Below are 22,020 nucleotides of genomic sequence, written 5' to 3'. Positions count from 1 at the left end.
CATCCAAAGGTCTTCTCCAGCCTAACAAGAATGCAAAAGCAGGGCAGGAACTAAGTTCCACTACTAGTTATCCTTTCCCCAAAATGCTTGCACGCACGCACCCCATCCCTCCCTCAGCATCCCAGGTGAATGAAATCACTGGAAACATTCTCAGCCTGTGCAAAGCCTCCAAGGCCAAAACAAAGATTAGGAGCAGGTGCGGACTGCCTTGAAGGATAAGAAAAGTCACTGCATGCCAAAAACTAAACTCCATACACCCAGGGCCAACAGCATAACAAGCCAAGGACTCCCACACTACCACCTCCTCAGTGGTGGGATCCAAAAATTTTAGTAACAGGTTCCCATGGTGGTGGGATTCAAACTGTGGCGTAGCGCCAATGGGGCTGGGCAGGGCACGACGGGGGCGTGGCCGAGCATTCCTGGGTGGGGCTGTGGCAAGGACGCAGCCTTGCGCTTGTGATCATGGGCAGGAAACTAATGCCCAGAGGCACTTGAGCTGGCCCTGCACGCTGGTGCACCTCTCCTGCTTCCTTTCTACTTCAAGTTCTGCGCGCTACTGCTGAGAGGAGGGGCGTAACTAAGGCAAAAATCACATGGCAAAATCACCCATTAGTAACCCCCTCTCGGCACACACAAATAATTAGTAACCTACTCTCGGGAACCTGTGAGAACCTGCTGGATCCCACCTCTGCACCTCCTCCCAGCCCACCCTGTTGTCTCATGGCAAGAGCCAGGGAAGAAATGAAATCTTGACAGGGTCTTGACAGATTCATAAGCCCCATTCACAGTTCATAGCTGGGTTTCAAGCTAGCATTTGCAGTTCATGGGTCGACTGCTATTTGTACTAATCATGGCTTGTTTGGGTGTTGGAATTCACCACAGTTTGTTCAGTAGCTCTGCCCCATGCAGCCACTTGGTGGTGGAAAAGGCCACCAAGTTGCAACCAAGTTATGGCGACCTGTAGGGTTTTTAGGGGGAAAGGCATCCAGGGGTGATTTGCCCTTGCCTTCCCCTGTGTTGCAAGCATAGACTTCCTTGTTGGTCTCCCATCTAAGTACAAACCAGGGCCAACCCTGCTTATTTCCCCAAATCTGATGTGTCTGGACTAACCTGGACTACCCAGCAACCACTTGGCCACAGATATAAATGGACAGAGAGAGCATCTTCCCTTCTGAAGTGATGGCAGAGAGGAGGAAAGAAGAAAGCAACCTGGGGCTTATGCACAAACCAGAATTTGTTATTGTAGTCCTGAAAGCCAAGCATTAGCTTGTTTGTAAACAAACCATAGCACATTGTGATGTTTGAACTCGAGGAATGCCCTGGGAGTTTGTTTATACCTGGCATCAGGGTGTTTGAATCTGCCAGGCGAAGGATTACCGAAATTAATGTCTAATCTCAGTGCTTCAAATTTACTAATATTTGTCCCACCTCCAAAAACACAGTCAAGACCCCAGCTAAGCTAAAAAAATACAGTCAGAAGTTTGGATCCTCTTTGTGTTCCTTGTGACTTTGTAGAAGATGAGAAGCGATGCCACGTGAATAAAGCAAAGAACATGTCTCAGCATTTTCTTTCTGGCTCATCAGGTTTGACTTGAAACGGACCCTTGCAGCGTTTTTTTGTGCCTGCAAGGACTGGCCTCTCTACGTTGTCATGTTTCTTCCTGAAAAGAGATTGAGGGGTTATGTGGTTTTCTTAATTGTGCGGAAAGTCTGCAGCAGCCCTGTATCTTCTCAACAAAGTTTACTTAAAATCATATTGACAAGAAGCAGTCTTCTGCTGCATAAATCCAAGGATCATCTTTGGATTTGTCACAACCAGAAGCAGAGAATTTCTCTGGGTCTGCCAGACAGTGAGTTGGGGCTTGAGTTAAAAATGTGTGACTCTCAAGTCTAGTTCTTCTCAGTGCCCTCTGTCTTTATTATACTTCTCTTTGGGGGCTTATAGAAAAAGGCAGTGGTGGGATCCAAAAATTTTAGTAACAGGTTCCCATGGTGGTGGGATTCAAACTGTGGCGTAGCGCCAATGGGGCTGGGCGGGACACGACGGGGGCATGATGGGGGCGTGGTCGGGCGACCGGTGAGGGCATTCCTGGGTAGGAGCTGTAGCAGCAGGGCGCCAGCAGCTGCACCGGTCCTTGGGCGGGAAACGAATGCACGCAGGCGCAGGCTGCCACGCACGCCGCTGCACCTCCTACTAGACTGCTTCAAGTTCTGCGCGCTACTGTTGTTCAGAATGTCAGTGTTTTCAAATAAAATGTTATGTCCAGTTTTGCTTAGAGCCTGTTCTGCTACTGCAGATTTTTCAGGATGGTTAAGCCCCTTCCCTCAGGATCCCAGCAGGATGAAATCATTAGCAGTGTTCTCAAGTGAAGCGAAGTCTTCAAGGCCAGGCCAGGGATCAGTCAGGTGCCTCATCCTTAACAAAGCGTCTTGCTTCTGCACGACCAGAACCTTAATTGCGATTTCCTTGCTGTTTTTAAAAGCACCTTTTCTGATCAGTGCAGTAACTGTCCACTGAGTGGTGGCTAAGTCCCTCAGGAGTCTGTGCAAATGAACAAGGCCAAAGAGCTGGCTGCCAAACGTTTGACAATTGTTGTGTTTTCCCGAACAGCTGCAGGAGTGTTTGCTTTTGTAAACAGCCGGTCCTTGTCTTTACTGGGAAAGCTGACCATCAGTTCCGCCTTTAACATTGTGTACATCTACACGTCAGAACTCTACCCTACTGTGATTAGGTAAGAAAACTTCTCCTTGGGTGGGTGTTGTCTGTGTTGTCCGTATGCTGGCTGTATGTCCTGCTTTTTTGCCAACGAGTTCAACATATAAAACCAGTAGGGCTCTCATGGGGGGAAGCCCTACTGCTTCCCTCTTCATCGGGATGCCCACTTGTCTGCCTCCCAGCCTATGAACCAGCCACCATCACTACCATCTCCTTGGCTCATGTTGAGGCAGTGGAGTAGCGGCAGTTTTGTCCCTTGCTAACTGCTGTTGCTGTCGCTCCAGGGTTCATGCGGTGGTGAGCCACGGTGGTGAGCTTCCTCCTCTGCCTGTCCCTTGCCGCTCAAAGTGGCAGGAAGGCAATAGTGCTAGCTCCCGTTTCTCCCCTTCTCGCCCACCCACCAGGCTGCCCATTTGCCTGCTCCTATTTGCCTGCCCCACAGCCAGCTGGCATCAATACTGCCTCTACATCTCATGTGGCAACAACAGGGGCGGCTCCTCCCCCTGCCTGTTTGCATCTTCTCCACAATGCGCCTGGCATCAAGGAAAGGTTGATGGGTTCCCACTCGTTCTCCCTTACTGGGGATTTCAACCCGTTTTTTTTTTTAAAAAAAGAAAAAGCTTTCGGACTTTTCTGCAAGCTTGTGGCTTTTACCAAATTTGTAGAATGTTCTCTCTACACAGCCCCAATCCCTGAATTTAAAAAAGGTGAAGTTTCTCTGGGGTACCACTGCAAGCAGTGATTTTATAGGCACGCCGCTTTTGGGGGGTGGTTTGCCATTGCTTTCCCCGGCTACTCTTTACCCCCTCATTATGTATGTATTTGTATGTATTTTAATATTTCTACCCCGCCCATCCCCAAAGGGCTCGGGGCGCCGTACAACACAATAAAAACATATAAATTAAAACAACAATCAATCACATCTCTAAAATGCATTAAAACCTGCATGATAATGAAAGATGGCGACTTCAGTCCTGATTCCCCCTCCCACGGGAGGCCATGACAACCAGCTGTTTCCATTGGCTAAGTTAGGCATTTGCTTAAAAAACAGCAGAGAATAACCATATGGCCTTTCAGTGTAAAAATCCAGACAGGCCCAGGAACTCCGCTGCGTTTCCCTTACCTATGAGCTAGGGACCCTGAATTTAAGTATCCACAAATATGTAGAGAATCAGCTGGCGCAGCAGTGGCGTAGGAGGTTAAGAGCTCGTGTATCTAATCTGGAGGAACCGGGTTTGATTCACAGCTCTGCCGCCTGAGCTGTGGAGGCTTATCTGGGGAATTCAGATTAGCCTGTGCACTCCCACACACGCCAGCTGGGTGACCTTGGGCTAGCCACAGCTTCTTGGAGCTCTCTCAGCCCCACCCACCTCACAGGGTGTTTGTTGTGAGCGGGGAAGGGCAAGGAGATTGTAAGCCCCTTTGAGTCTCCTGCAGGAGAGAAAGGGGGGATATAAATCCAAACTCCTCCTCCTCCTCCTCTTCTTCGTCTTCTTCTTCGTCTTCTTCTTCTTCTTCGTCTTCTTCTTCTGCTGCTGCTGCTGCTGCTGCTGCTGCTGTGTGGCTAATGGTAATGGTTTACAATACGCGACATGAAAGGGAACAGCAAGGCCAAAAAAAAAAAAGAAGAAGCAAATTCAAGTATTAACTGTTATATGAGAGCCAGTGTGGTATAGTGGTTAAGAGCGGGCGGGTTCTAATCTGGAGAACCGTGTTTGATTCCCCACTCCTGCACTTGAAGCCTCGTGGGTGACCTCGGGGCAGTCACGGTTCTGTGAGAACTCTTTCAGCCCGTGCGGAGGCAGGCAGTGGCAAACCACCTCTGAAATCTCTCACCTTGAAAACCGTACAGCAGACCTGGGCATTATACAGCCCGCGGGCCACATCCGGCCCTCCGGATGACCCTGACTGGCCCCCCTGCCGTGCTGGGGAGCGAGGCGTCTTCGAAAGCCCCGCAGAAGCCGGTTGCCTTGGCTGCCGGCTTCTGCGGGGCTTTCAAAAGCGCCTCGCCCTCCCTGCCTTTTGGCCCGGCCCTCCACAATATTTTCTGTTTCTTATGCGGCCCCATGGAAAAAATAATTGCCCACCCCTGCCCTACAGGGTCACCCTAAATCAGCCATGACTTGACGGCACGCACACCCATCCCTGTTACATAACGTTACATAATGGCCATGTGTTCCGGGAGGGGGGAGAGTCCTGTTGAGCCAATTGGGGGTGGGGAGGGTTGTTGCCTGATCTCTCCCTTTGATGCAGCCGAGCAGAATGGCTGATGATGAGACCACCTGTCCCTCTCAGTGGCTGCAACAGGAAAAGCGCCTGCTTTTAAAAAAATAAAACTCATCCCAGTTGGTCGGTAGAGAGCAGCTTTGACTCTCTGTCTAAACAGCACGATCCTTCGTTGCTATATGTCGGGAGTTCTGCTGGGGAACGGCTTTCAGTGTTCAGACACCCCCTCTGGATCAAAGAAGCGCTGCGTCCGCATTGCCACTGGAAACATTGCTGTTTGTCATTTTCTTGTAGGAGCGTCGGAATGGGTGCCTGTTCCATGTTCTCCCGAATCCCGGAGGGATTATTGCTCCTTTCGTTCCAGCTCTGGTGCGTCTCAACTTTGCATTTTGTCTCTTCTCCAAATGCTTCAAAGAAATCAAATGCGCTGTCGAAGGCTTTCACGGCCGGAATCACTGGAAGCTCTGCGTGGTTTTCAGCGGGCTATGCGGTGACCGATCACCTAGCAGCATTTCTGGAAATGGCCGTGTTCTAGAAAGGCTGTGTTCTAGAAATGCGGCCAGAACACGGCCGTACAGCCCGGAAACCACATCACCCCAAATGAAACGTGCGTTGCACAAATCACTGTTCTGTTCTTCCTTTGCAAAGTTCTCCTTTTCTTTTTTTTTGACACCGTACTTTTCGTAGATGCCCATTTTTTTCCCCTTCAGTGAGCAGAGATGAGGCTAGGAGAGAACCTTCTTTTTCTAGGATCAGTCGCTTTGGAGAATAACCACGTGTGGCAGTTTGCCACTACCATGTAGCTGGAGTCAGAAGCAGGTCCAAGATCAGGCAGCGATCGAGAGTAGGAATGCCAACTCCAGGTTGGGGAATTCTTGGAGATTTGGGGTTGAAATCTGGGGAAGGACCTCATCAGGGCCCGGTGCTGAAGAGGCCACCCTCCAAAGCGGCCATTTTCTGCCGGGGATCTGATCCCTGTCTTCTGGAGATCAGCTGTAATTCCAGGAGATCTCCAGGCCCCACATGGAGGTTGGCAACGACTGCTGTGAACGGTGGGCCGTGGGTGGCAGATTCTGTTCTTACAGCAATACAGCTTATGGTGGTTACAATTGCAGCATTCACTTATCATGCCTTTAGTCCGTCTCAATAATGTCCTCTTATATCTTTAATTGTCACAAAACTCCGTATGCATCATCCTCAAAGGGACAAAGCTTACTGTTCTCAGAGACTTCGCTTAGGCTGCAGGGTGCTGCATCAACGATTCATCCAACTCTTTTTTTTATGTTGAATGATAGACGGACTGGCCAATGTCCAATCCGAATGCTTGAAACTGTTTGAAATGAACGGATTGCGCTAATATAGCTGTTTTCGAAAAAATCTTCTTCAGATCATTTTGTCAGTCTCAATTGGGATAGTTTCCCCGTCTATCTTACTGGTATCTTACAACCTAACTATAAAATGTTGAGACGTACTAAAGGCGTGGTAAGTGAATGCTGCAATTGTGACCACCATAAGCTGTATTGCTGTAAGAATTGCACTGTTTGTTGTGTTTTGCCCTGAACTTCACTATTTATGCACTTTATTGTTGTTTGTGATGCACATATATAAAAGCGGTTGATGCAACGCATTTGTGTACTGTAGTGAGTTTTAACGTTGCATCTAGAGAGTTGATTGGCAGATGCCGTTCCCAAGAGTTCCTCTCGGCTATTCCGACTCTGAGAAGGCAGCAGCAGACACACCTTGTGCATAGAAGGGAAGGCACACACCCATGCTCAGCCTGTGTTCGGAAACACAAATGAGCTGGTCGTTCTGCGTTCCTGAGGCTTGCTTAAAACAGATGGACCTCTGAAGCCACCTTCTTGCCTACCCTGTCTGGTAGTGACTCCAGCAGAGTACGTTTCCCGTCTGAGATCCTTTTAAGTGGAGATGTTGTTGTTGTTGTTGTTGTTGTTGTTGTTGTTGTTGTTGTTTATTAGGCTTGATAGACCACCCAACCCCAAAGGGCTCTGGGCGGTGTACCATGAGACATATACAAATACAATATAAGATCTCATAAATACAATAACGATAAAACATTAAAATTAATTAAAATACATTACAGCAGCAATTCCAAAAATTACAGATAAAAATGCATGCACAGATGCATGCACAGATGGCGCCCAACCCAAAGGCCAGATGGCGCCCAACCCAAAGATGTTGGAGGTTAGATCTGGATACCGCTGAGCTGCAGCTATCAGCTTGGGTCTTCTTGGGGTCCCCGTTCTGCCATAGCAACTTGCCCAATCCTTCAGAGGTTTTCAGAACTCTGCACTTTAGGGCCCAATCAGAGGCCAGGGTTTTCCTCGTGTGGCACCCCATGTGTGGAATCCCCTGCATCCCTTTTCTAGGCGCTTGCCTTGTACTGAGCCGGTGTAGAAATATAAATGAAATAAAATCCATTTAAAACCATCATGAAAACCATTATGAACAACCCATAAACTTCAATTACAAAGGTCTAAAGGAGCAGTAGTGGCATAGGAGGTTAAGAGCAGGTGTACTCTAATCTGGAGGAACCGGGTTGGATTCCCCGCTCTGCCGCCTGAGCTGTGGAGGCTTATCTGGGGAATTCAGATTAGCCTGTGCACTCCCACACATGCCAGCTGGGTGACCTTGGGCTAGTCACAGCTTCTCGGAGCTCTCTCAGCCCCACCTACCTCACAGGGTGTTTGTTGTGAGGGGGAAGGGTAAGGAGATTGTAAGCCCCTTTGAGTCTCCTGTAGGAGAGAAAGAGGGGATATAAATCCAAACTCTTCTTCTTCTTCTATGAATAGAGGCTTAAATCAGTGAAATGCAGTCCCAAATAAAACTATCTTCAACTACCATATGAAGATCCAAAGCGAGGGGACGAGGCATCAACCTTCTAGGGAGGTTGTTCCATAATGGTGGAGCCATCCCTGAAAAGGTCCTGTCTCATGTGAACACCAGACGAGCTTCTTCAATGGGTGAGGGGGTCAGGAAGGTCTCTCGCTGCAGTTTTCATGCCCAGGTAGGAACATGACGGTCCTTCGGGTACCCTGGTTCCAAGCCAGAACAAGTTGGTTGCGCACAGACAGTTTTGTATGAAGGGAAATTGGCGGGACGAGGGAGCGTCTGGTATCAGGGGAAGTCGACCTCCGTGTCCCTAATGGATGCGTTGGTCTTCCTGGGCAGCTACTCTGCCTCTGCATGGAACCAGATACTGGAGGAGATAAACCACTGGTGCGATCCACAGAGGTTTCTTGTTAGGTACTGGCATGCCTGGGTCCTACTTTCTAATAAGCAGTCTGATAAGATCCAGCGCATCACAGTGGACTTATTTAAAAGAAAAGAGGAAGAAGAAGAGTTTGGATTTATATCCCCCCTTTCTCTCCTGCAGGAGACTCAAAGTGGCTTACAATTGCCTAGCCCTTCCCCCCTCACAACAAACACCCTGTGAAGTAGGTGGGGCTGAGAGAGCTCCGAGAAGCTGTGACTCGCCCAAGGTCACCCAGCTGGCATGTGTGGAAGTGTACAGGCTAATCTGAATTCCCCAGATCAGCCTCCACAGCTCAGGCGGCAGAGCTGGGAATCAAACCCGGTTCCTCCAGATTAGATACACAAGCTCTTAACCTCCTACGCCACTGCTGCTCCCCCCTCCCCCAGGAAAAGAACTGGGGGAGGGGGTCCCCCTTTCTGACTTTTCCACCCTACCTTCTGCAGCATCACGCGGAAGGAAGGAGATGCCGAATCAGGTCTCTTCATCTCTTGTCCCCACCCCAGCCTGACAAAGGGACTGTTTTTATAGACCTGATGTTCTTATACTGCTCAAACATTGCGCTCTTCATGCTATGCTTTGGGATAATTCTCACAATGGGTGATGAGTAGAGGCGCTTGTGAGAAGCAGATCATTGCTGAGTTTGCGTCATGATGTGCTTATTAATATCTGTGTGTGTGTTACCACCAAGCCAAGAAGCGACTACTCTTGGGCCGTGCTTTCTTTGCCACCGTTGAGAAGCTGGAAGAAGATTTAATGCGCAAATACGTGGCGGCCGTAGATTCTGGGCAAACGTGGGATGCTGTTAAGCATGTTGCTTTGCTGATCTTTCTTTGTAATTTTTTACAGAGATCTGTGCAGTGGTCTCTGCCTTACGTCGTGTTTGGAGTGATGGGCTTGTTGTCGGGCTTGCTGAGTCTCTTGTTGCCCGAGACCTTAAACAGCCCATTGCTGGAGACGATATCGGACCTGCAGGTTTGCTCTTATCGGAGGCTGGGCAGTGAAGCTGTGGCCCTGCAGACGCTGGAGGGCTCCCGGGTAAGACCCTCTGGAACCTTGTTAACCCTGTCCCTCTGGTGGAAAAAGGTGTCTCCATTAAGTCTGGGTAGTACCAGATCTTCTGCCACAAGGGGAAGAATCACAGAGTTGGAGGGGGCCATACAGCCAGAGGTGGGATCCAGAAGGTTCTCACAGGTTCTCGAGAGTAGGTGACTAATTATTTGTGTGTGCCGAGAGGGGGTTACTAATTGGTGATTTTGCCACGTGATTTTTGCTTTAGTTATGCCCCTCCTCTCAGCAGTAGCGTGCAGAACTTGAAGCAGTCTAGCAGGAGGTGCACCGGAGTGCATGGCAGCCTGCGCCTGCGTGCATTCATTTCCCGCCCAAGGACTGGCGCAGCAGCTGCGTCCTTGCCACAGCCCTGCCCAGGAATGCCCCGCCCCCATCGTGCCCGGCCACGCCCCCATCATGCCCCGCCCAGCCCCATTGGCGCTACGCCACAGTTTGAATCCCACCTCCATGGGAACCTGTTACTAAAATTTTTGGATCCCACCACTGCATACAGCCCTCTGTTCAGTGCAAGATTGGCCTAGTGCAGGGGTGGCCGACCTATGGTGCTCCAGATGTTTCTGGACTACAATTCCCATCAGCCTCTGCCAAGGTCGGCCACCCCTGGCCTAGAGCATCCTTGACAAATGGTTGTCCAGCTGCTGCTTGAAGGCTGCCAAAGAGAGGGAGCTCACCTTCTCTCTAGGCAGCCAGTTCCATTGCCGAACAAATCTCACTGTAACCAAAAAAATGTTCTAATGTCCCGCCGGTACCTTTCCACCTGTAATTTAAACCCATTATTGTGAATCCTGTCCTTTTCTGCTAACCGGAAGAACGCCCTACTCTTAAGTCACCGTTCAAAACCGCAAAGACTCCTAGCCGCTTCGGGCACCCTTCTGGCTTGTGTGCAAATATGCTGAAGCCGCATTCTGCCCTTTTAAGCAATGAAGTCTGACGTCACCGCAACGAGCGTGGGTTTTCCCACGCGGTGCCTAGACGGGCTGGCATCCCAGAAGTGTCTCCCGTCAGTCAGGACACAAGTTTTCCAAGAGAGGAGGGACAGTTGGCTAATTGCCTTCTGAGCAGATGAGCAAGGTATTTCTCTGCTCCCTTCTTCGTACTTCACATCTGGGCCTTCATGGCTAAGGGACAGGACTGGCTACCGTCTCACTGGAGATCCAGTGGCGTAGCTAGGGAAAATGGAGCCCGGGACGAAATCTGAGTTTTGCGCCCCCTGAACCAACCTTCACCAAACCTGGGTGGTATCAGGAGGAGACTATCCTTATGAAACCACCTAGGTTTAGTGAAGTTTGATTCAGAGGGTCCAAAGTTATGGACCCTCAAAATGATAGCCCCATCTACTATTAGCTCCCATTGGAAACAATGGAGGGTGGGGTCACCCCCTTATGTGGTCCATATCTTTGGACCCCCTGAACCAAACTTAACCAAACCTGGCTGGTATCATCAGGAGAGTCACCTGACGATAGCCTGAAATTTTGGTGCCGCTAGCCTAAAAACTGCACCCCCTGCAGACCAGAATCGAGAAAAACAGTAAAAAATACAGAAAGCCACAAACAAACCTGCAATTTTTGCGCCCACCACAAGGTGGCGCCCGGGGCACTTGTCCCCGGATGTCCCCATGGTAGCTACGCCTGTGTGGAGATCATAACCCCAGAAATGGGGATAGGACATTGGTGGCGAACCTATGCCACTGGTGCCAGAGGTGGCACTCAGAGCCCTCTCCGTGGGCACACACAGAGTGCCCCCCATCTAGGCTGACTTGGGCCACTGGGCTCGATTATTAGTATTAAACCTAAGACCTAGTTTTGGGGAAGCAGTGTAGGTAACCCTGTTAAGCACTGTTAAATCCCACTGATTGTCATGCAAAGAACTAAAGTGTGATCCTTTACCTGGGAGTAAGCTCGCTTGCTGGCAATGGGGCTTGCTTCTGAGTAAACCCTCCTAGGGTCATGATTCACCCGTTGGAAGAGTTGCACGGTTGCTTCAAAGCAAAGCCACCGACTACCACCAAGCTTACTCCTGAGTAACGCACGCCTCGGACCCAACCGTTTTTTCTAAACTAAAACCTCAGTATTTAGGTTAAATTGCCGTGCTGGCACTTTGCGATAAATAAGTGGGTTTTGGGTTGCAATTTGGGCACTCGGTCTCGAAAAGGTTCGCCATCACTGGGATAGGAGAACAAATGTTCCCTGTCCGGGCATGCACCCATTTTTCCAGAATGGGTCCGCAAAAGGTCATCCAAGAGAAGAGAGTAGAGGCTTCAGAAGGGTTAGGAACTAGACTGGGATCTCCAACCTTGTGCCACACGCACCCTGTTGATTGCTGTCACTTTCCCTGGTGGTTCCAAAGGTTTTCCAAAGGTTCCAAAGCAGGGGTAGGGAACCTGCGGCTCTCCAGATGTTCAGGAACTACAATTCCCATCAGCCCCTACCAGCATGGCCAATTGGCCATGCTGGTAGGGGCTGATGGGAATTGTAGTTCCTGAACATCTGGAGAGCCGCAGGTTCCCTACCCCTGTTCCAAAGGTTTTTAGAAAATGGGCCAAGCCCTAGTCTTCTCATTGAGATTTGAGTGGCTGCGCTCGAAAAAAAGGTTGTTTTGGATAGCAGCTGCCATCATCACAAAGATGTTCACTCTGGCCCCTTCGGCACATGCAGAACGATGCACTTTCGGTCCACTTTCACAACTGTTTGCTAGTGGATTTTGCTATTTTGCACAGTAAAATCCTGCTGCAAAGCACATGGGAAGTGGACTGAAAGTGCATTGTTCTGCATGTGCGGAAGGAGTGTACGTGACTGAAGGTAAGCCATATCATTTTGTGACTGCACCAACTACATGTGTCAAAATTCCAAAGGTGCCCACAAGACCCCTGAACTAGATCCCGTGTGTGTGTGTGTGTGTGTGTGTGTGTGTGTGTGTGAGAGAGAGAGAGAGAGAGAGAGAGAGAGAGAGAGAGAGAATCCATGTGGCTGCTGTGTGCATTGCCAAAGTATGGCTTCTCACCCATGGTTCTGCTCAACCTAGGGTGGAGGGGCCATTTAATCCTGGCATGCCCCAGTTACATGCCCAGGGAGGTCATAAATGCAAAAGTAACTCTGGTCAGATTGTGCTGTTCAATGCATTCGGAGGTCCTTCTCTAATGTCAGGATCTCGTTTTCCTCTCAGTCTGACCAAGAAAGCTCGGCGGGAAGCGACAGCGAAGACGAAGAGTTCTACGATGCAGATGAAGAGACTCAAATGATCACGTGACGATCGAGAAAAACACCTCCGTTTAGTCACGGCCTTTTAAAACTCTGGTCAGCCTCACCTGAACAAATGTAAACATGGATAACAGTGGAAGTAGGCGGAAAAGACTTGGAGTGGCACCATTCCGCCTGCATCAGGAGAGAAACAGAATCTATCCCTCACTGGTGCCTGCCATGTCAGACGGAAACCCATCCCAGTTCTGGGCGAAGTCGGAAAGGAAATGTGACAGAGTGGGACACTATTTGAGGAAAACCTAACAAGTGTATGGGTGTTCTCCTGGAGTATTGTTGTGGTTATTCCTTCCAAACCGGCTGTTCTGTAAGGATTGCAAGTTTACTGGTGAGAGAGATTGCTAGCCACATAACGGGAATGTGGAAGAAAAATCTTGAAATATAGCGAGGGGTGATCTCTCTTGGCCGTACAGGGAATATTTGCCACTTCTGCATTCAGTGGGATTTTAATCTAGCTTGGAAGGAGAAAAACCAGTCACAGGAGTTGATTATCCTGCTCTTTTTTTGGAGGAGGGAGATGAAAGCGTTTTATTTTTTTATTTTTTATTGTATCATTTGAATATTCCATTTTATATTAATGCTTTTCTTCATTCGTTTTCAAACAATACATTTTCCCCTTTTTCCCCTCCCCCCTGTATTTTCTTCATAGTTTATCAAACAGACAGCAGTAAGTTCATTCTTTGTAATCTCTTCTCCCATATCTCCTCATTGACTCCAGCTTCTTTCATCCAGTCCACATATATTGTCCATATCTTCAAAATTTCACTCTGTTTATCTTGCCACAGTTTATTTTTTGTTATTACATCGAAAATGTCCAGTGTTACTTGTTCCCAGATATATTCCAACCATTTCTGGATTGTCCATTTTTTATTTTCTTTCCAGCCTAAAGCTATTGTTGCATGTGCTACTTTAATCATTATTTTATACATATAGCTATATTTTTTTCTACCCTTCTATCCTCCATTACACCCATGAACATTAAATCATTATTTATCCCAATATTAATCTTCACCAGATGAAAGCGTTTTAAGCAGCAGAGTAAATTCAGCGGGGACAGGCTTCTCACGGTCACATGTACTTGCGTGCGCTCTCCGCAAGCCCTGCTCGCTGTCGCTCCCTGAATGGAAGTTTGGAAAGAAACTGGAACTGGGAATCTCAAAACCCTTCCAGCTCTGCTGCCATTGTTAAGCTAGCCACACAGGACAAAAACGGGGTGGTCCTGACCATGTGAGCGTGTGGGTTCATCTGGGACAGTGGTTCTCAACCTTCCTAATGCCGCGACCCTTTAATGCAGTTCCTCATGTTGTGGTGACCCCCAACCCTAACATTTATCCATTTTACAGATGGAGAACACTGATGCAGAGAGTCTTAGGCGACCCCTGTAAAAGGGTCGTTCAACCCCCAAAGGGGTCCTGTGGTGCCTCCCCGACCGCCCGTCCCCCTGGGGCGAGTGTGCCGTCCCTCCTCCCTTTACCTGGGGGTTGTCCTCCCCAGCCGAGATCTTAAATAGCCTCGCCCACAGGGTGCCTCAGCTCTAGGCATAGCCTGACACCCTTCCTGCACCCTTCCCCTCGCTCTGTTGCCTCACTAAGTGAGGGTTGGCCCGTCTACTGGGCTTCCCACCACTCTCCCTCCCCTGTTGTACCTTCACAGGATTGGGACCCAACAGAAGTTCCCCAGCACGGCTGGCCTACAGGACTCTCCCTTTCCCTGCCCTCCTGGGCTACACAGTCCTCTTTCCCTGCCTCTACACAGCTCTCTCTGCCCTCTTCCCTCAAACAACGCCCCTGAGCTTCCTTTCCCACCCCCTTATATACCTTTCCCCCCATCTCCCTGCCTCGTCCCAGCTGCCGTCCCCTCTGATCAGGCTCAGCTGAGACTGGGCGAGCCCGGCCGGGCTCAGAGCCCCGCACCCGCAGTCCCTCGGCCTGGTCCGCTTGTGGCGGCGGATTGGCTGATCGCCCGGCTGAAGGATCAGTAGGTCCATGTATCGACATGGCGTCTGGTCCGGGTGCCGGTGAATCACCGTGTCGGGGCGGCAGCGTCCCGTCGGGGCAGGGAGGTGGCGAATCGTCCCCTCTCCAGCCGCGGACGAGGCTGTGGTCTTGCGCGGCTCCGGAACAAGTCCGAGCGCCACGCTGGGGCTCGCGCCCAAATAGGTACCGGCCCCCAGGTTGAGAACCACTGATCTGGGAGAAGGTGATCCTTGAGGAATGTTAATCCCTGGCCATACAGGGATTTAAAGGAAGTAAATTAGAAGCCAATGTAGGTGGGACTGGGTGGAAGCAATAGGGTCACTGTGACACACTCTAGTCAACACTCAGACCTGTAGTTTCCAGTCGGTGTTCCAGGGCAGCCCCACAAAGAGGACATGCAGTAATCTAATCTAGACCTTATCAGTCACAAGTGGCTGCCGGAAAGACCTTCATGAGAGATCTTAAACGGAACAGTGCTAAGGCTATGGCTTCATTGAGGGTTTGTAGGAGGAGGAAGAAATGAGGACTACTTGGTAGCATAGTCGGAGGCGGCCACCCCCACGCTCCCGTGATATCCTGCCGGTCTAGCTGCCTCCTCACACACATCTGTGTCATGTCAGAGGTAGGAATCTCTCTGGCGATGGTCACAATTCAGACTTGAGGACATGGCTCCTCATTGTAGAATCTAATGCTTTATACAGGCTCTTACTGATTTATTTGATTTCTAAGATGCCCATCCCTATACGGGCTCAGGACATCAGTCAAACAACAATAAATCAATAATTTGTAATTCTCAAAGCATGTATGTAAATATAAGAACAGGTTGAAGAACAGGCACAGATGTTTTAGTCCCAACAGTCACATTCGGGGGGAAAAAACCCACCTATTTTTCTTACCCTCTTACCCCATTTGATTTTTTTCTCTCCTCTTTTAAGTGGAAAGTTATGAAACTTTCCATGAGGGTTTGCAAAACATGTTGTGACTCCATTGGCGTAAACAGTTGCAGCCGGCAAGGTTAGCTTCTGCCGGCACAAACAGCGTGACCTCTAAAAAAATCCACAATCTGTCCTTTCAGGAATCTTGTGAAAGGCTGTCCCAATTGGTTGCCGGCTCCAGATTAGAAAATACCAGGCGATCTGGGGGTGGAGTCTGAGGTGGGCAAGGTTTGAGGGAGGGGGAGGGGCTTCAACTGGGGCATTAGGCCGTGTAGTCCACCTTTCAAAGCAGTCATTTTCTCTGGGTGAACTTCTCTGTGTTGCCTGGAGATCAGTTGTAATCTCAGGAGATTTCCAGCCACCACCTGGAGATTGGCAACTCCGTGTCGCATCAGAAATGTTTAAGACTTCTGCAGCCAGCGTAGTCAAGATATCGTTGATGTTCTGAGAAGAAGGGTTTGGATTTATCCTACTTTTCTCAACTGTATAAGGAGCCTCAAAATGGCTGACAAACTCCATCCCTGTGAAGTAGGTGGGGCTGAGAGAGCTCTGAGAGGACTGGCCCACGGTCACCCAGCAGGCTTCATGTGTAGGAGCGGGGAGACAAATCCTCTTCACCAGATAAGAGTATGCCTCTCATGTGGAGGAGTGGGGAGTGAAACCCAGTTCTCCAGTTTACGGTCCGCTGTTCTTGACCGCTGCACCATGCTAGCTGAGGCACTATACGAGGGCAGTGTTGGCGAACCTTTTTGAGACCGAGTGCCCAAATTGCAACCCAAACCCCACTTATTTATCGCAAAGGGCCAACCCGGCAATTAACCTGAATGCTGAGGTTTTAGTTTAGAAAAAACCGGTTGGCTCCCTCTTCCTCCAGCCCACCCGCTCGAGCAGGGGCCAGCCTGCTCTAGTCTCCAGCAAGTCCCGCGCGCACCGCTCTGTGCCTCTCTAGCATCTCTGCCTCCTCTGCACCCCCCCCCTCGGGCAGCAGCCACCAAGAGCACAGGCACCAGGCCCACCAGCCGAGTCTTCCTGCTCACCGCAGTGCGCGCACGTTGTGCTCAGTGTCCCAGGCCAGCCTAGATGTGTGTGTGTGTGTGGGGGGGGTGATTTTCCGCTCCCCCACATGACGAACTCTGTGCGCAAGTGCCCACAGAGAGGGCTTTGAGTGCCACCTCTGGCACCCGTGCCATAGGTTCGCCATCACTGTACTAGGGTCATCTATGGCAAGGAGTCCAAACTCTCCTGTCCGAATGATAACATCTTCTCAAAACAGTGTGAGTCATTCAGAGGTAGATGTGAAGCCTGCTCTTGTTTGCTTTCCGTGAACCAATAGAGTGAATGTTCCAAAATGTACGATTCTGGGCAGTTCAACTTCAGCGAAGGTGTACAAGTGTGTATACCTCTAGTAAACATCCCTTTGCTGTCATGGATGTTTTGCTTGGAGTCACCAAAATATTCCCGGATTTTCTCTTCTGTTGCTTCTGGGTTAAGTCCACCAACAAATATTTTCTTCACAGGATCCTTCTTCATTGCCACTGCCTTTTTAGGATCAATCACTCGTCCATCTAACTTGTGCTCCTTCTGTTCCAAAACCTAACAAATAATTTAAGAAGTTAGGATGAAATTAGAATTTAGAGGAGCACTTAGAATTTAGGTTTCTAACCCTTCAAGCTTACTTTGTCAACACTTCCTGCCTCTTTGAAGAGAATGAACCCAAAACCTCTTGATCTTCCTGTATTGGGGTCCATCTTTATGGTGCAGTCAGACACTTCACCAAATTTTGTGAAGTAGTCTTTCAAGTCTTTCTTGCTTGTGTCCCAGCTGAGGCCACCAACAAACATTTTCCTGAAACAGAGTTTTAATACAACAGTTATCATTAACAATACTGAATCTTAAAATGTTTGAATAAGTGAGCAGTTACCATCCATTTCTTTATGACCTGCAAATAGTGACTTTGGAGAGGTGACTTTGCCAAGCTGCGGTTGTGCTGCTAATGCCAATCCACACAGCACATAAAACTGCATTGGATCAGACCCTCCGTATGGTCAACTAAGACGAGCAACAGCTAGTCCAGGGTCTTTCCCATCTCCAGGGCCCTTAACTAGAGATGTGAAGGAATGAACCTGGCGCCTTCTGAATGTGTACTCGATTCTCTCCCACAGAGGCACCGCCCTTCTCCATAACATCAGCCCTTTCTGCACGAATCCCCGAAACGTCTCTGAAACGTTTTCAATCCCACCCACCTCTCTTTCCCACAATGTATGTCCACACTTACACCCTCAAAATGATTCCTGGCCACCCTTTTGTGATTTCACCCTTTCAGTTCAAGTATATTGTCCAATCCATCCTTCGTGGGGTGTTGTGATCCTCCAAGTCTTCTATGTTCCATCCGTCGAAAATCTCCCCCACCCCCCTGAAACTGCTGAAATGCTTGGAAAAAAACAGGCGAGGAGGAATGGAGAGTGTGCTCACAAAATGGGAATAAGGAGGAAATTCAGGGAAGGCCGAGAGGTCTGGGAAGCATCTTCAAGAGGCCTCACAGGCAAAGTTGTCCTTCAATGGTTTCAGCCACAGAATTGTTTTCAAAGAATGTTTGGGGCTGCAAAATTTGGGGATAAAAACAATGCAGAATTCCAGGGAGAAAGCATTTTATTTCCTGCCTCAAAAACATTTTAAAGTGTCTGTGTGGAAAGGGCCCCCCTCTGTTGGCCAGCCCTGCAATGTAGGCCACATTGGCCTCGTAGGAGCTCATCTATTCTTTTGGATCAAACAAGAAGCGACTCTGACTTCTGCTCATACGTTCTTTATTTTCATCAGACACTCTTGCAAGCTTGAGCCCCTTCCCTCTTTCCCTGACTCCCTTTTTTCCCTCTCAGAACGTTCCCTCCCTCCTAGGATCTCTGCTCCAGCCTTCTAGTGGTTGGCAAGCTGTCTGTCAGGCCCTGCTGGCACTTCGGCTTTCCTTGCCCTTCTCCTTGATTGCAGCCTAGTTGGGGCTGTGCCAGCCCCGCTCCATTCTCTAAAGCTGCTGAGGACTGCTGATTGCAGCTTGGTTAGGACTGTGCTATCTCCACCCTTCCCCCTAGAACTGTGAGGGTTGCTCTTGCTTCCCAGGCCCTCCTGCCATTTCTCTGTAGTGTCTCCTGGCTTCCTGGAGTTCCCTGCTCCTGGTAAGTCCAAGGGTGGGGCTGCCAGTTGTGGGTCCCTAGGTGGGTGTCTGTTACAAGGAGAGGGGTGGAACTGACTGGTGCTGGGAGGCAGTCCCATCTCTGAACACTGCTCCACAATCGGGAGGAGTTTCCTAGAGGTAGACATGGATTCTGGGTGGACACTGCAGCAATTTTGCTTTCCAACTGCTAGCACCACTGTAAAGGTGGGCATCTTTCACTTAGGGGCTTTCCACACTACAGAGGGGAGCTAAGGTCGACTCGATTCCCTTCAGTGGGGGGTGATTCCAGGCTGTCCATACAGCAACTTACTTGGCCCCCTGGAACCAAGCTAAGTGGGCGGGATCATCTTGGTGCCTGTTTCGCTCCTTGATCATGATTGGAGCTTGTGTTACCATGGGAAACGGGAGCGGATTTTTTTTACAGTTTTTACAGTTTACAGTTACATGCCCGCCACGACTCTCCCGTTCTGCACATGCCACAAAAGCGGCTCCTGATTGGTTGAACAGATGAGGTGTCGTTTCGATGCATCCGCACTTCGAAGCTTCGAAGCGGTATCGACCTTGTTCCAGTTTCACAGGGCTGTCGCAGTTCTGAGGGTGGGGGGGAACTGAGACAAAACAACATTGAGCTCAGTTGCAGTGTGGATACACTGAGGTGAACCTAGATAGAAACCAGTACAACTCTGTCAGTGCGGAAAGCCCCTTAGAGTGAAAAACATTAGGTAGAATTGTTTAAACAGACATCAGTACCGAGGATCCTTACCTCTCTGTTCCTTCTGATAAGGTTTCCATTGTTGGGCACCAAAATAATCAGAATTTTTAGAGTTGGGGAAGGGGTGTAAACTTTATTATTGTAGATTAGACTGTGGTGAGCCACCCGGAGCCCATCTTGAAAGGAAAGAGTGGGTTATAAATCCAATAAATACATCACATTGAAAATGTTAGCCTTCATCAAACACTCTGTGAAGTGGAGCTCTTACTTCCCTTAATAAATATATTTTAGAGTCATTCCACTTTGGTCGGACTTGCATAGAAGCTGAGTAGCCGTAGGATTCCAGTCAGAGACATGGAAAACCCTGTGCCTGTTGTGCATGATATCTCACCAGTGGAAAGCTGTAAAATTGCCTTCGGTTTGTGCAATTTGTGTCACGGGAGTTGTGCCTTTTCCTTTCCTCCCATGTCCAAAGTCTCTCAATAAGTGATGAGACCCCCTGCAATATTCCATGCCTTTATCCCTCTGCCCGCTGCCAGCGCAGAGTGGTTTATTTGAGAGCAGATATCGATATGCATCCCTGCAAGAAACAACAAAGTGGACAGCAGTTTCATTTGGAACAGGATTGTCCCTGGAGGCTTTGGGAAGCCAGAACTGTCAGTGAAAATCAATACAGTCCCTTAGATGGAATGCAGAGTTCTTGTTAGCGGTATCCTGGAGCTGTTTGGATTGGGTTTTCTACTTGCCATCGGTCCCTTGTTTGTGGATGATATTGAAGGGCAAGAAACATTTGACAAAGTGACTACTAATTTGCTGGTCTGTTTTGATGTTACAAAGAAATCATGGAGCTGTCTGTGTGGGATTACTGAAAAGCTCCTCCCTACAGTGAATTGTGTGCCATTTATGTACTTGTGGTTTGCCCCTTAGTGTGCATACATTCTCTTTGGGTTTAGGATTCTAAAGGTAATATTACCTCACGAGCTCAGCACAGCACAGATCAGAGATTCCCTGTGGTTTGCGATAGCAGGCAAAGTGTGGCGTTTCCCTGCCTGTGCAGGGAAAGCAAAGCAGGGCAGTGTGTATTTGGTTTGTCTGGGTTTTCTGCTCCTCCCTGCCTTCCCCTACCCCTGCCAGAGCAATTTCACCCACTCTTTTACCAGCATTTCTGGCTGATCAATAAGTTTTTTAAAAAATATTTTTGACAGTCTATTCAGTCTATTGCAGGAGTGACAGATCATTAAAATGGCTGGGGGAAATGAAGGGGAATAAAGAAAAAGGTGGCAAAAGAGACCACTAAAGAGCCAATACACAAAGCAATTAACTGAACGGACCAAAAAAATTGTATGAAGGCTTAAATCAAGTGTTTAAAATAATAATATTAGAGAAGCATAGAAAAGGAAGAAATAGCAAGTAGAAACCCAGGAAGTCAGACCAGTAGGCACTAAGAAATAAAAGGGCAGCGTCTTGGGTCTACAGGGTTATCATGAAATCTCTCTGAACCAGGTAAAAACAGGCTCATTCCGCACATGCAGAATAATGCACTTTCAAACTGCTTTCAGTGCTCTTTGAAGCTGTGCGGAATGGCAAAATCCACTTGCAAACAGTTGTGAAAGTGGTTTGAAAATGCATTATTTTGCGTGTGCGGAAGGGGCCTTAAAGATTATTGAAAGTGTGGCAGTTAATTTTGGAGTGAAAGTGTAAAATCTTAGAAAATTTAGCAGACATTCTACAAGGCTGAAGAGAAAACAGGCAGTAGTAAAGGGGCTGGATAGAAAAGTTACATACTGAAACACTGGCACAATTTATTCTGAAGTATTTTTTTGCTTTTAAGTCAGGTTCGTAAGGTTTCTTGGGGGAGAAAAAGTATACCACAGTTTTGTGGGTGTATGGTGGCAGACACCACTGCATATCAGCATTCAAATAGCCAAACACACTTCCAGGCCTGATATTTCTTTTGAGTAAATTCCCTCCAGCCTTTTTGCTCATTTTGTAACTGAGCCCAGTACCTTTCCTTTATAAAGCTATAATTTTTAGTTCCAGTTTGAAGTGATAAAAACTATGACTGGGATTTAATATATTAGAAATCCAGCAAATGTCTGTTTTTTTTCAGAAAGAAAACATGTAACAATTATGGCTCACAAATAACTCTGGGGAGTGTTTCTACCCCAACAGCATGTGTCTTTGGTGACGTTAATGCCCTCCGGGTTGTCAGGAACAATCATCCAGTTATCTGGAGGTTGTTTATCTGCAGAATGCTTGGAGCACTTCAAGCATCAGTGTTTTCTGGACTAAACTCAGGGGATATTTTGGTACCCCAAATAAGGACTGGGTTTTTAAATATATTTACATTATATATAATATATACACAATATATAATCTATATATAAAAGTGAAACACCACTCACTGACTGACTGACTGGCTCATCAACAGAACTCAAAAACCACTGAAACTACACAATTGAAATTTGGCACACCGGTATGTTATATGCTTCAGGTGCTCACTAAGAAAGGATTTTCCAAAATATTCACTTCCACTCAACTTATTAGATATTTACTGTTCAACTCTGGCCATCTGCATGCACATTCTAAGGGTGACAGTTAAACACCACGAGTTTCATGTCCTTCAACATGGCATTTTCGATGGTTTTTGAGTTCTTTTGATGAGTCAGTCAGTGAGTGGTATTTCGCAT

At 48.4% G+C, this 22,020-nt stretch overlaps 1 protein-coding gene across 1 annotated transcript; it reads left to right on the top strand.

The window, feature by feature from the left end:
- Positions 1 to 850: 850 nt before the first annotated feature.
- LOC125437072 (solute carrier family 22 member 15-like) lies at positions 851 to 12,734 on the top strand. The gene is given in 7 exon segments (XM_048504441.1): positions 851 to 960; positions 1,585 to 1,671; positions 2,610 to 2,732; positions 5,237 to 5,276; positions 5,279 to 5,311; positions 9,063 to 9,251; positions 12,447 to 12,734. Coding segments are annotated over 7 exon segments (666 nt in total). The 3' UTR covers positions 12,531 to 12,734.
- Positions 12,735 to 22,020: the final 9,286 nt, after the last annotated feature.

The sequence above is a fragment of the Sphaerodactylus townsendi genome, linkage group LG07, assembly GCF_021028975.2.
Source record: "Sphaerodactylus townsendi isolate TG3544 linkage group LG07, MPM_Stown_v2.3, whole genome shotgun sequence".
Lineage (NCBI taxonomy): Eukaryota > Metazoa > Chordata > Lepidosauria > Squamata > Sphaerodactylidae > Sphaerodactylus > Sphaerodactylus townsendi.
Note: the sequence above shows the minus strand (reverse complement) of the source record. Positions and strands in the feature narration are given on the sequence as shown.